The sequence below is a fragment of the Pogona vitticeps genome, chromosome 8, assembly GCF_051106095.1.
Source record: "Pogona vitticeps strain Pit_001003342236 chromosome 8, PviZW2.1, whole genome shotgun sequence".
NCBI classification, from domain to species: domain Eukaryota; kingdom Metazoa; phylum Chordata; class Lepidosauria; order Squamata; family Agamidae; genus Pogona; species Pogona vitticeps.
The window spans coordinates 6,657,146-6,672,281 of record NC_135790.1 but is presented as its reverse complement, the minus strand read 5'-3'; the positions used below and the strand labels follow the sequence as shown (position 1 = coordinate 6,672,281).

The following is a 15,136-nucleotide window of genomic DNA, read 5'->3' as shown; positions in this document are numbered from 1 at the left end:
ACTTTAAATTACAAAATGAAAGTTCTGGATTTAACACAAGGGGTTCATGGTGGTACAATCCCATCCTGTTCATGTTCTTGGGTTCTTTGCCATGCTCCTTGTTTAATTCGCACATTTATTTATGTATTTGTCAAAATATTTTTGCCCCACCTTTCTCCTTAAAAATGGACCCAAGGTGGCTTACATTATAATTATTAAATAATTATTAAAGGGCAACATTTAAAGCTAACAACAGTAAGTATGCAAATACTGAGAAGGATGAAACAAATGCCACAGCAGAAAACAGTAAACAAAAACAACACAAAAAACACATTCAAAGCAGTAAGGTACAGCTAGCCATTTAAAAAAATTCCCACTCTGACACTCAGGGAAAGCTTGCCTGAAGAGAGTGCTCTCTGTCTGCCTGCAGACTGACAGCAAAGATGTAGCCAGCCTGGCCTCCTGTGGGAGGGAGTTTCAAAGTTTGGGAGCAGCAACAGAGAAGGCAGAAATACCTCTGATTCCAGCCATATTTGTTGTTGTTGTTGTTCAGTCATTAAGTTGTGTCTGACTCTTTGTGGCCCCATGGACCAAAGCATGCCAGGCCTTCCTGTCTTCCACTGCCTCCTGGAGTTTTGTCAAAGTCATGTTGGTCACTTTGGTGACACTCTCCAACCATCTCATCCTCTATTGTCCCCTTCTCCTCTTGCCTTCACTTTTTCTCAACATCAGGGTCTTTTCCAGGGAGTCTTTTCTTCTCATGAGATGACCAAAGTATTGGAGCCTCAGCTTCAGGATCTGTCCTTCGAGAGAGCACTCAGGGTTGATTTCCTTCAGAACAGATAGGTTTGATCTCCTTGCAGTCCAGGGGACTCTCAAGAGTCTCCTTCAGCACCACAATTCAAAAGTATCAATTATTTGGCGGTCAGCTTTCTTTATGGTCCAGCTCTCACTTCCATACATTGCTACTGGAAAAACCATAGCTTTGACTATTCAGACCTTTGCCAGCAAGGTGATGTCTCTGCTTTTTAAGATGCTGTCTAGGTTTGTCATTGCTTTCCTCCCATGAAGCATGTGTCTTTTAATTTTGTGGCTCCTGTCACCATCTGCAGTGATCATGGAGCCCAAGAAAGTAAAATCTGTCACTGCCTCCATATCTTCCCCTTCTATTTGCCAGGAGGTGATGGGACCAGTGGCCATGATCTTGTTTTTTTTATGTTGAGCTTCAGACCAGTTTTTGCTCTCTCCTCTTTCACCCTTAATTCCTCCTCACTTTCTGCCATCAGAGTGGTATCATCTGCATATCTGAGGTTGTTGATATTTCTTCCAGCAATCTTAATTCTGGTTTGGGATTCCTCCAGTCCAGCCTTTCGCATGATGTATTCTGCATATAAGTTAAATAAGCAGGGGGACAATATACAGCCTTGTCATACTCCTTTCCCAGTTTTGAACCAATCAGTCTGAACCAGTCATATTTACACGTGTCTAAAGTCAGTATATATCTTTAGCTCTCAGCCAGTGGTACTTGAATTACTCCTGAGTCACAGAAGTAATCAAGAAAGAACATAGGATTTTCATAATATGAAATCATAAGAGTATTATTTTTCTAAATTAATCCAATGATAAAATTATTATTATTATTCCCAATAATGGTACTGTGAAATTTATTTATTATTTTTGTGTTTTACAGTGACTGCAAAACTCAGTAGTATTATTGTAGTATTCAACTAGTACAGGAATCATTACATTGATGTTGTTGATCTTGTTGCATTTGATCTCAATAATATTATTTGCAATTTTTTTGCCCTTAAAACTTACCATACAAGATAAAAGGTAATGACAAAATGCCAGCAAACATACATTGTCCTTCTCAAGAAGGAGTAAGTTTTTGTTTCTCCCATCATGAGACTGAGGGTGTGTAATGGAATCATTGACAGGACAACAGCATTTGGCTTTCACACATGGGATAAGAGAGAACACCATATTTTTCATTACCTTGGACATCACACATTTTTAGTGTGCATCACACACAAATCTGCTGCTTCCTGTCCCACAGTTTCAGCCGCTTAAGGCCACCTCTGCAGTCTGCCTAATGGTAGGGCTCGCTGTACTTATTAGTTACCTTGGTCCTGAATCTCACCGGCCGTGCTATGCATAATATGATCAAGCCGTCCCTCTGGTCTTTTATTCTTCTAATTGTTTCTTTCGACCTGGATCAGCCGAATAGCGATGTGCTAAGCATTCGGCAGAAGGAATTTCAGACGTCTTGCTCAGCCGGGCTTGACTTGATTTTGAGCAAATCAAGCGCCCTGACATCTTAGTTAAACAGAAATGGAACAGCACAAGATGTGTATGAAAAAGTGTCAGCCGTTCCCTTAAACAAACTGCACGAAACATAACAATGCGCAGAAGGAAACTGACACTAATTGATTTTCGTTTGTTTGGCTAAGCGAGGAATCACCATAGTCTGCAGGCTGTGTTTCCAAGCAATTACAGATCGCTGGATCTGCTAAGCTTCAAATTGGATAATCGCCTCCACTCTCGCCAGCCCTATTCTGGCACCAGTTAAAAATAACTAGAGAAGCCCCTCTTGGCCTTATTCTCCTGGCTAGTGAAAGTGAGAAGACTCGGTGACCGTTACTCGAAGAGACAAGTTAGTCTATTATTTCATTAGAGGGTTTTGTTGACTTCCCCCCTCCCCCCTTTTAAAAATGTGCCCCACATCAACCTAAAGGAGAATTAATGAACTGGAAGAAAATGATTGAATCAGTAAAGAATTCGGAGCAGTGTTAATTCTCCCCCAGCGGGAAGTGAAATGGTAGAAGGAAACTCCCAAGATTGCAAGCGTAGGAAGCCTTCCAGTTTTTCCTTGACTGATTGAATGTGATTGACCGGCTGTTCAAAGGAGGCTCGTATTTTTGGAGCCGTGCCAAAGCCCCCTTCCACCTCTGACCTTGTCAACATTGGGAATGGTGTGATGGATTGACTTTGGTTATGGACTGGAAAACCATATTGGGATCTTGATGGGATGTCGAGTCCAGGGGCCTTGAAAGTGGGGGAGAAAAAGGGATTACCCTATTCCATAACAATAGGAAATCTTTCACGTTGTGTCGTAATTCTGGGATAAATGCTACGGAGTTCCAATCTACTTGAACAAACAATAAAGCCAAGAATTTGCACACCTCTTGACTAGCTGTAAAAAAAAAAGCATAACCAAAATCCTGCTTTGTAGCAACATGGGAACGATGCTATCATAAATGGCAAGTTGCTGCTAATTAAAGAGTTGTTGTTTCCATTCAAGTTGCTGCATGCAGCTCACACGCAAGGAAACAGTGTCACACAACTCAAAATTAAAGCAGGGATCAGAAATGTAGTGGGACGTTTTGGCACCTGGGCCATCTAACACCGTCCCCTGCCCACTTTGATCTAAGGTGTGGGTGCACCCAGGAAGAAGGAGGAGGAGAATGTAATATTCCCCCCACAAAAAGAGGTTCATGCTTTCGGGGGAAGAGAGTAACTTGGGTCAGGCATTGTTGCCAATTACAGTGATGCCTGGCATAGCGATCACTCTGTTTAGCGATGAAATCACTTTGCGACACATTTTTTGCGATCGCAAAAGTGATTGCTTTGCGATGTTCCCTATGGGGGAATTTCCCTTTGCGATGCTCAGTTCCCTGCTTCAGGAACCGAGCATCGCAAAGCAATGATTTTAAAATAGCTGATCAGCAGTTTCAAAATGGCCGGTGGGTAAACAAAATGGCCACCCGCTGTGTTTAGGGACGGATTCCTCGCTTAAGAGGCAGCGAAAATGGCCACGCTATGGAGGATCTTTGCTGAACTGTGAGTTTTCAACCCATAGGAACACATTGAAGGGGTTTCAGTGCATTTCTATGGGCTTTTTAATATCGCATAGCGACTTTTTGTTCTGCAGCGATTTTTGCGGAACAAATTAATGTCACAATACGAGGCACCACTGTATATCTCTAGATTTTTGTGCCCTCTAAGTTTAGGTGCCTTTGTTTCCCTACCTTATTGATGGCCCTGGCAGGGACTCTTTAATTAGTGGCACCCTCCCAATCCCACCAATGCATCATTGCTTGTATGATGATGTTCCTATACAATAGGATACTGACTAATGTGTATCAGCCAGAATAATAGTAATCTGAGAAGTGCAGAGCTGGATGGAAGCCTATGGATCATTGAGACCAAGCCCCTGTCAAGGAGACACAATGGGACTTGAACTCCCAACCTCTGGCTCTGCAGCCAGATACCTCAACCACTGAGCTAGTGTAAGTGTAATGGTGTGAATTGCAATGGTGAATTGCTGTTTCTTAGCAAGTTGACACTTGTATTCTCTGCTGTAGGTCAATAGGGGGACTTGGTGGAGGATGAGAGATACGAGAGGCAAATTGTTCGTAGCAACAATTCAGTGCTACAGTTTACATAGCTGTACTTCCTCCAGGGTAACCAACCATTAGGATTGATATTAACCTGTCCAATGCCATGATGCTCTGTAAATGGACCTCCAGACCCCTGCCCCAATGTACAGGTTCCTATTTATGGCTACTTCTCTGTTGCTGCTCCCAGACTCTGGAACTCCCTGACCCCACCTTTGCAGTCCTTCCACAGGCAAGCCAAGACCTTTCTCTTCAGGAAGGCTTTTCCTTAGTGACTGGCTGTCTGAGAGGGGGATTTTGAACAGATTGTTGCACTCTGTTGCTTTTTTATTATTATTATTATTATTATTATTATTATTATTATTATTATTATTATTATTATTATTATTATTATTATTATTATTATTATTATTATTATTATTATTATTATTATTATTATTATTATTATTATTATTATTATTATTATTATTATTATTATTATTACTTCAAGGGTAAGGGGAAATAGCTTGGGATGACGGGGAATATATCATGCTCTGCATTATCACATATGTGTACTTAAATGTATTTTTAGTGTTGATTTTATTTAGCAGTTTTAATATAATACTTGTTTAATTCTTTTTAAACATACACACACACACACACACACACACACACACACACACACACACACACACACACACACACACACACACACTGGTTTTACCTTTTAATTATTGTCTTTTTAAAATGATGTAAGTCACCTTGGGTCCTTTTAAGGAGAAAAGCAGGTAAAAATATTCTAAACAAACAAGCAAGTGAGTAAATCTATATTGGTGCCACTCTAGAGAAGCAAAGGTGGTAAACGTCTTACTCTGTATACACATTTGGACTGGATGTCTGCACTGCATTCTGGGAATATCTTTGGTGTCCAATCAGAATGCAGATTCATTTCCAGGCTGATGCTGAGGAACAGGCCTGGATGGAAGTCGTCACTCTTTGATTAACTCCCAGGACATTTAATAGAGACCCTTCCACCCCTGATATTTCTGAGGAGTGTTGTTCCTGACTTTGTTCAGCAAGGACTTGGAGGTTGTCTGCCCTGCTTCATCCCAAATGTAGGGTCCCCATAAGGGATCATGAGGTGGGATTTAGCTCAGCTCATGGCATGGGACACCTCTCACTAGCCCAGGATATAGGAGGAATCTGCTACCCGCCTACGTCATTGATCTCCCCTCCATATTCCTCCCATTTTCTACTCTACCTCAGAAATTGCCAGCAGTCAAATTATTCAGGCCAGGTCAGGCACAGTGACCAAATCTGGGCCTTCTGCCAGACCCAAGTCTGTGAGCTGCGACCACCTGTGACCATTTATAAGTTAGCCCTATGACTGATAACCTCCTCCCCATTTCCCCTTCTTCCTACAAGTGAAATCTCTAATTCAGTCCAAGGAGAGGAAAGCCCTCCCATTGGTCCCATTGCCGGCAGAGGCACGGTTGATGAGGACACACGACAGGGCCTTCTCTGTGGCAGCTCCCAGGTGATGGAAGGCTCTCCCCTCGGGAGATCAGGCTGAGCCCTTGCCTTTTATCCTTGAGCAGCCTTGAGTTCTCTTATCAAGAGAAAGGCAGTCTATAAATGAATGAACGAATGAATGAACGAACGAATGAACGAACGAACGAACGAACGAATGAACGAACGAACGAACGAACGAACGAATGAATGAATAACCCATTTATCATGGGATCTTTCTTGTGCTTGTGCCCTGATGCTGTCCTCTAGCCACACCCTGCATCAAAGCTATCAGTCCAAGTGAAGGCTGGACAACAGGTGGAGCCATGGTGATCATTATAGGAGACAACTTCTTTGATGGCCTACAGGTCGTATTTGGGACCATGCTGGTATGGAGTGAGGTAGGCACAGTTGCTTTGTAGCTAGAGTTTGTTAAGCTGCTCTCCTTTTTAACAAACAGGGTGGTAGGACTTGTTCTAGTTGTCATTTTTAATTGAGCAAGAACACTTTTACTGTAATGGATCCAATCTACAGAATCCTTGGGTTTGTCGCTTGGTGAGCTAGCTTGGAACACTGGGCAGAGTCATGTTGGGATTCGTGGAAGGTTTGCACAGCATGCCATGTTAGATGTGGCTAGTCAGTGAGGTGCTGGGGCACATCTCAGTCACATGCCTGGTCATGTGCTCAAACCCTTGGCCAGTTGAGCAGCCACAGTGCTCCCAAGCATATGCAGCTTGTCTTGCAGTTTCTTCTTCCACCCAACTTTTAGCAGGGTCATGTTGTCCATCTTATATGGATACCCTACTTTATCTGGAGTGGAAGTTAAAGTACAAAAAAGTGCCTGGTGAGGAGGCTTTATCTGTGGCGCTTTTTTGTTGTTTTGTTTTTAATTTCTTTGGTTTTCTGAAGGTCTTAGAGTGCATAGCTATTTTTGCTTACAAGCAATTTCCAGTAATACTGATATCCTGCCACCAGAATACACAAAATGAAAGCTATTGCCACTTTAGGCGGGGAGGTAGGGTCTGTAACTATCGGATTAATCTGGAACAGGCCACTAAACTTTGTATCCAGAAACGCATGGGTCATGGTGACTGGGGATGATGAGAGATGCTGCCTCAGGCATCTGAGCAGCACCAGGTTGGGGAAGGCTGATCTAGAAGCACAAATTGAGAATGATGACCGTTGTTGTGGAAACCCGTTTGAATCCTAACATGTATCTCCTTGATATTTTTCTAGCTGATAACCCCACACGCCATCCGTGTCCAGACGCCCCCTCGTCACATCCCCGGTGTGGTTGAAGTAACATTATCGTACAAATCTAAACAGTTTTGCAAAGGAGCCCCTGGCAGATTTATTTATACAGGTATGAGGGAATGATGTATCACAACCTGACACTCATTTCTGACCTTTTTTTGCTGTTATTATGTATTTTAATAATATCTAATTAATTAATCCATCCATCCATCTATCTATCTATCTATCTATCTATCTATCTATCTATCTATCTATCTATCTATCTATCTATCTATCTATCTATCTATCTATCTATCTATCTATCTATCTATCTATCTATCTATCTATCTATCTATCTATCTATCTATCTATCTATCTATCTATCTATCTATCTATCTATTTATTTATTTATTTGCTACTTTTCTCCCCCGTAGGGGGACTCAAGGTGGCTCACAACAGTTAAAAGTTTTTTTTTTAAAAAAATGTAAATCACAATATAAATATCACATTTAAAAAATTATTAAACATTCAGTAAGATTAAAACAATCAAGTATAAAAAACAATTTTAAAAAACATTTATAGAACCAATAAGTTAAAAACCAGCATTCCTGAGACTGCTTACTTTAGACTCCAGTTTTTTTTCCCTCTCAGATAAAGACCCTAAGATCACTTATCCTATTGCAAGTTTCTGCATGGGGATACTTAGATTCCAGAAATCAAAGTGTAGATAAATTTTAGATGTGTAGATTTTAAATGGTTTTAAATTGTGGATTTTAAATGGATTTAAATTGTAAGATTTTAAATGGATTTTAAACTAAGTCGCAATTTTACTGTGCTTTACGGTGAAAAGGTTGAAAGTATACAGTCAACCCTCAATTTACGAACTTAATCTGTTCCGGAAGGATGTTCATAAGTCAAAAAGTTCATAAGTCAAATCAGCATTTCCCATAGGAATGCATTAAAACCAATTAATCCGTTCCGGCTGTTTTTGGTTCTTAGGTCGAGGGGCGGTTTGTAAGTCGAAGCATTAGTTCCCATAGGAACTAATGCAAAGCTGGTTAATCTGTTCCTACCACTAGGGGCAGAATTTTTTTCCTTTTTTTTCCCTTTTAACCTAAGATGACTTAGGTTAAAAAAAGAGGAAAGATTTTGTAACTCGAAGCAAAGTTCACAATTCGAGGCAATATTTTCCTATCAGAGTGGTTTGTAAGTCGAAATGTTCATAACTAGGGCCATTCGCAAGTCGAGGGTTGACTAATTGTTTTTGTTTAATTGGTCTAAGGACTGTAATAAAAATATGTATGTAAAAGCATGCCTGAAGAGGATGGTTTTTGACAACAGAAGGACAAGAAGGATATATTCTATTTATTAAATATTTAAAATATTTAGGTTTATTTTATTGTTTAAATTACAGTATTAGGATGAACATTTGCAACTTTTCAATCAGAGATCACGAAATGACGGACAGCATTTGTTTACATCTCTGAATGATGCCATTTGTATCAAACAAAATCTTAAGATGACAGCATGCCTATGGTAGAATGTATACTATAAGTGGTAGAACCATTGTAATAGATCCTTTAATAATTTCAGTCTTCAGCTGATATAAATTAATAATCTCCTGCTTTTCTTTCTGGTGGAAGGAAAGTGGGAAAAGATTTCTGATGGTCTCTCATCAATCTTTGTATACAGTAGTATCGCCACATCTACGGGATCAGTACCCACAGTTTCAATTATCTGCTGCCTGAAACTGTTAAATTATTATTATTATTATTATTTTAAAAAACCACTTTATTTATGTGCTGTCCCATTAGTGCAGTTCACTATTCTGGGCAGTTTACAAACTAAAAAGGCAAACAAAACAAACACACAATAACTCAAAACAATTAAAAAAAACCCAAGGTCTATCACTGGAAGTGGGCACTAGAGGGGATCAGAGACTATGCTATATAGAGAGTTCGCACATCCACAATTTTTAGCATCCACAGGGGAAGGAGCTTAGAATGAGCCCTCTATGGATATCATAGTCCTATTGTATTGTCAGAATGAAACAGCAGAAGCTTCTTACCTAAATCCCATTACTAGTTCTACTCACAGTACTTTGAATTCATTTCTCAACTGTGTGCATTTATTTAAGGGTCAAGGTAACGGTCCCCTTGACATTTAGTCCAGTCGTGTCCGACTCTAGGGGGCAGTGCTCATCCCCGTCTCCCAGTCATAGAGCTAGCATTTCTCCGTAGACAGTTTCCGTGGTCACGTGGCCAGTGCGACTAGACACGGAACGCTATTACCTTCCCACCGAGGTGGTCCCTATTTATCTACTCGCATTTACATGCTTTCAAACGGCTAGGTTGGCAGGAGCTGGGACAAGCGACTGGAGCTCGCTCCGTCGCGTGGATTCGATCTTACAACTGCTGGACTTCTGACCATGCAGCATAGAAGCTTCCGCACTTTAACCCGTAGCACCACCACATCCCATGTGCATTGATTTAAATCCCATTAAAAGGGGACTGCCAAAAAAAAAAAAAAGTCCAGTATGGGCACAGATCAGAGCTGGTATACTGTACATTTTCCTATGCAGTCATGTGATCATCAGGAAATAGATCACACTGGAGCACTCCATAGGCAGTCCAAACAGCAATCTATTTCCTCATGTGATCACACTCTTGAGTTGCAAAGTCGTCCCCTCTTTTCGTGTGGTGTCAGCAGTACCGATCCGTCTTTTCCTCTTCGGAACATGGCTTCAGCTCCCAGCTATCAAGGCTTTGCTGTTTGAGCAGAAATTGGGATTAGAGATGGGCATGAACCTTCCAAAGCGGCAATTCGTGCTGGTTCGTTTTTTTTGCAAAACAGTTGTTTGCCGCCTCACAGCCCCCCCTTCTCCAGCGGGCTGGAAGCGGCACCCTAGCGTCCTTTGTCCTGCCTTCTCTGGGCACTGTCTCTGGCTGGGCTCCACCCTAGCAGGTGGGGTTGGGAAATGCCGAACGCCTGTTCAGACGAAAAACGAATTAGCACAAACGGACAGTTTGGCCATTCACGTCCATCGCTACTTGGGACCAAAAATTCAGTGCCCCCAGCCAGGATGAAACTGCAAAGATTTTTTTTTTTAAAAGCCTATCACTTCTATTTGGCCACAGAGCAGAACACAAACAAGGAAATCACTGGAGATTATTTTCAGATTCACCCGAGGGGGGTGGGGAGGAGTTGTTTTGCTGCTGTATACGAGGTGCTGCTCCATAAAATTAGCAAGGGGGAATCAAGTAATTTCTCAGTCTTTCTATCTAAGTAGATCATGACAAGCAAGACGATAAACACAACGATGAAGCACAGCTGCACCTGGTGTGAGCAATTCCCCCAGCTCATTTTGGCTGGTAGCTGAATAGTTTAAGGAAAAACACAAAACAATAAAATATGAAATTCCAAACTACGTAATTAACCCGGCATGTTGTTTTTCTTTTCCAATAAATGCCTGTTGTGAACCTCGTATGATTTTTTTTAAAAAAAACATAATTACTGTAGATTACTATATATATATTTTAGTCTGAAGCTGTTTTCCTTTCTGAATCTGTACGTTGTTTTGGAAAACATGTGAGGTATTCCATGTGAAACTTGGTTGTGAGAAGAAGGAGCTCAGAAGAAAGGCTTGAATTAAATAAAATTTAGAGGCTAAATGTTTTCCACTATTCAGGCTTTAAACCCTGATCTCTGGTGCCATTTGTTGACTGTAGGTGAATTCCATTCGTTCTGTAGACAGTTGTCTTGTTTATGTTTTTTAATTAGTGTCAAGACTGAGGACTCCGGTTTCAAAATGTCTGCCAAACAACATGTGACATTAACCATGTGATTCAACTTTGAGCCATTCTGTTGTTATTGTCAGAAACAATGTGGAACTTCAAATCTTCATCAGGACCTTAACATCCGGGATGAGGTTGTGGGCTTCAGTCCCCAGGAAAATGCGTAGAAAATTGCATCCACCTGGAAAATATGTATAACTGAGCCATGAGAATAGAGATAGAAATTCTGGATGCAGGATCAGGCTCTCACTAAGATCCCCAAGGAAATCAACCCCAAAAAAGGCAGAGATTGTGTCTAGAATTCCTATCACCGACCTGGTGGAGATGGTACAGCAAGATTTGGGGGAGTTCACAGCGCAACGGCTAAAGATCCAAGAAGAAATCGTCAATATTTAATAGGAAATCCAATATTCATTTCATGTTCAAACAGATTAGGCATTAACTGAACAAGAACAGCGCCGAGACAGCTTGTTTGAAGAGGAGAGAGCCATAAACTGTTAAAAAGACAACTATAAAAATTAAAGATAAATTCCAAGGGTAAATCTAAATGCCACAGAGGGAGCTGTTATTGGCACACATATGTTCCCTGTAATGGGCACTTATAATAGGTTGCAGCAAAGTATGCCACGCTAGCGTCACTGTAGTTAAGGATATGTCAGCAGTTCCTCTCAGTGTTATATCAGTCAAGGCAAGCTGTACAGCTGCTGTCAGACTGGCTAGGGTGCCAAGCTCCCTGGTTCTTGGTTTGAGTGGCTTTCTCCTTACCCCCGAGAGAGATGGAGAGAACAAATAAACCTTCCATGGCTGAGTAAGGGTGTGATCAGATGCCTCTAAAAGTGTGTGCCTGAACACACCAGAAAGGGTCACTTTAACAAGTGATCCCCCTCACCTAAAGCAACCGTTTCTGCTGGTGGGGAATCACTTCAGGCCAGCCCAAAAAAGGCAAAGCCCTACATAAGCTTAGGCACAGATGAGGGTCAGGTTGAATTATATTTGTGTGTCCTGTGATAGCTGGGACATAGTGTTGCAGAGTTTTGAATTTCTGATAAAATTCCTTTTAGTTATGCGGTAGAAGTACAGAGCTGCACAGAGGAGAATAGCTACAGGTTCCCCAGAGTCCACCCCTTTGTCATTACCTGGCACTTAAGGTCTCAGTAACTCACTCTGAGACATCTGTAGGTGAAATAATAAAATGCATTTCTTTGTTTGCAGTTACTTGAAATTATAGCCTTGCACATGCTGCTTTTTTTACTGCATACATCCTTAGCAACCAACTGAACAGATCAACAGCAAAAAAACAAATAAACAACTGATCAACAAAAGAGAGGGGAAAGGAGCACTCGGCAGACAGGTGGGGCTCTGTCAAATCAGCAGCTAGATGGAACGATTAATTAGTGCTAGACAGATTGACAATCACTTCAGGCCAGAAAAGACCCTCCCAGTCATAGCATAGACAGCATGCAAGTTTGCAAATAAAACTTCAACAAATAGATTACACTGGGCCATTCTATAAGTGGTCCAAATTGCAATTTATTTCCCTGTGTGGTCACACCCTAAGTTTCAAAAACTCTTTGTGCAAGAAGTAATTCCTCAATTGACTGACTAAACATTTTGAACCATCTCTTTGTTCTGATAGCCTTTTTGTTGTTGTTTAGTTGTTAAGTCATGTCCGACTTTTCATGAACCCATGGACCAGAGCACGCCAGGCCCTCCTGCCTTCCACTGCCTCCCGGAGTTTGGTCAAAAACTAACAGCTTTAAAGGCACCCAACAATGCTACTAGTAAAACAAATATAACATAAAAAGAATAATACAGTGGTGCCTCGCTTAATGATGATAATCCGTTCCAGGAAAATCGCCGTTAAACGAAAACATCGTAAAGTGAAAAAAACCCATTGAAACATTGAAACCCGTTCAATGCGTTCCGATGGGGTAAAAACTCACCGTCCAGTGAAGATCCTCCATACGGTGGCCATTTTCGCTGCCTGTATAGCGAGGAATCTGTCCCTAAACACAGCAGGGAGCCATTTTAAATACCCAGTGGCCATTTTGAAACCACAAATCAGCTGTTAGAAAAATGTCGGTTTGTGAAGAATCGGTTCCCAAAGCTGGGAACCGATCATCGCAAAGCGAAATTCCCCCATTTAGACCAATTGCGATCGCAAAAAGATTGTCGTTAAGTGGATTTTTCATAATGCAGGGCAATCGTAAAGCAAGGCACCACTGTACAGTCACAGAGGGGAAATGAATTGATCCACTGACCCATCTCTTATACAAAAGGAACACAGACTGTTCCTGACTGGAATAGGATACTGCTCAAAAAAAAAAAATGGCTGTTTACAAATTGTTCGTAACGAAGAGACAAATTTATTTTGTCTATTCCTACCACACTTTCACATCTTCTTACATTTTTAAATTTTTATGAGTGTTTGTGTGTGTGATTTGTTGTATTTATGAAGAACTGAGAATCCTAACACTTAATCAAAAACAAGACAAACCAGGTAAAAATCCCAACCTGGCACTTAGGAGTCAAATCTCATAAGGATTGGTTCCCTGTCCTCATTCTAGCAAGCCATGTGCACAAATGGGCCAAATCAAGATTATTTGTGCAATTCTGGGGCAACTATGAGGCAGAGCAAGATCTATTCACACCCAGGCTAGAGCAAGATGGCAACAGATCCTTGGTATGCTCTTTGACACAGACCAAGGGCTGGTACTACTGATATAGTACTATTTAAAAATAACAAAAAGTCAACAGTTTTAATGTATTTGCGAAGGCTTTAATGTTTTTGCAACAGTTTTAGTTACTTTTAAGAAGTGGGAAAGTAAAGTGTCAGTTTTTCAGAAATCTAGCAACAACAGTAGTTGCTGTTTGGGGAGCTTTCATTGTATGATGCTCAGGAAAGGGCCTTCCCTATTACTGCTCTCAGACTCTGGAACTCCCTCCCACAAGAGGCCAGTCTGTCCTCATCTCTGCTGTCCTTCCACAAGCAAATTAAAGCCTTTTTCTTCGGGCAAGCTTTCCCTTAATGACTGGCTGCCTGAGTGGGCATTTTTGAATGTTGTGCCTTGTTGGTTTGAATCTGTTTTTAACACATACCTACTGCTTTTAGCTTTTGAATGCTGTCTTTTCATGACACAAGCCACCTTGAGTCCTTTTTTTAAGGAGAAAGGGAGAGTAAAAATATTTTGAATAGATGGATAGATGGACAGAGAGATAGATAGACTGCAACTTTCTCATCTCAGAATAACGTTGATTTTAATTTTCAGATAACGAAATAAAAGGCAAGATTCTCAAGTTATGTAGGACCAACAGTTACATGCTATCATGACTAAATAAATACATTTGTAAAATTGTTCTTGAATTGTAGCCAGATTCTTTTCTCGACAAATCTGAATATTCCTATGAGATTTTTTTACTTAAACACGTACATCTAAGTTGTTTTTATAGCTTTTTTTAAAAAAGCTCTATGGTTTATAATCCCTTTTCCTTGACCCAAGACATGTAACTTACTGAAGCGATTAGACTTATAGACAAGAAGAGAAATGGCAGATAGTGATATATACCATCTCGGGAGAATTCTGACAAATTCTCACGATTATTGTCGCAACTTCTCTGCCCGGCTCTCCAATGGGAAATAGATTCTGTGGCAGTTGAAATGTGTATTATTAAACTCCTTAAACGATCTAGAATGGTTCCCAGTAGGCAGAAACAGACTGTCTATGTATAGTAAAGCAGAAACCCTCAGGTCTAAGGTTTCCCTTATCCACTCCCACTTGGTTTCCTCCAATAATAGTTAAACTCAGCATCATAATTCCATCACAGTGTATCATGACTTCTGACTTCCATATTGTTGTGCTAAAGACAGCCAGGCAAGAAGATGTGAGACTGATCAGGTTTTTTTTAAACTTGGTTTTGTCAACTGCTGCCGGTCAGAGCTGGTGTCAAAATAACCAACAATGTGTATTCTCAAGTATGTCCCAATCCACAACAGTCTCCTGCAATGCTAATTAACCCTTTCTGTCTTACATGTCCTTGTTTTATGGCTGCTGCTTCAGCACAGCTGAGCCATTGGTACTGAATTGCCCCTTAATTGCCCCCTGAAATAAATAAAATTCAGACTCTGTTTGTGCATCTTTAATTACTGGTTCCTTTGCATTATATTACATTTTCCTTCCTTAATGTGAAATAATATTTGGCTCCTGCTTTCCCAAAGGGAGGTTTATGATTATTATTGTGTGTGTT

General features: G+C 40.8%; 1 protein-coding gene across 2 annotated transcripts in view; it reads left to right on the top strand.

Moving 5' to 3' along the window:
* EBF2 (EBF transcription factor 2) overlaps nucleotides 1–15,136 on the top strand; it is a 267,672-nt gene that overhangs the window by 219,547 nt on the left and 32,989 nt on the right. For both annotated transcript variants that reach the window (XM_072978815.2, XM_078379733.1), the window contains exons 9-10: nucleotides 6,135–6,265; nucleotides 7,101–7,227. In XM_072978815.2, the coding sequence (XP_072834916.1) occupies nucleotides 6,135–6,265; nucleotides 7,101–7,227 (258 nt within the window). The remainder of the gene's footprint in view (nucleotides 1–6,134; nucleotides 6,266–7,100; nucleotides 7,228–15,136) is intronic.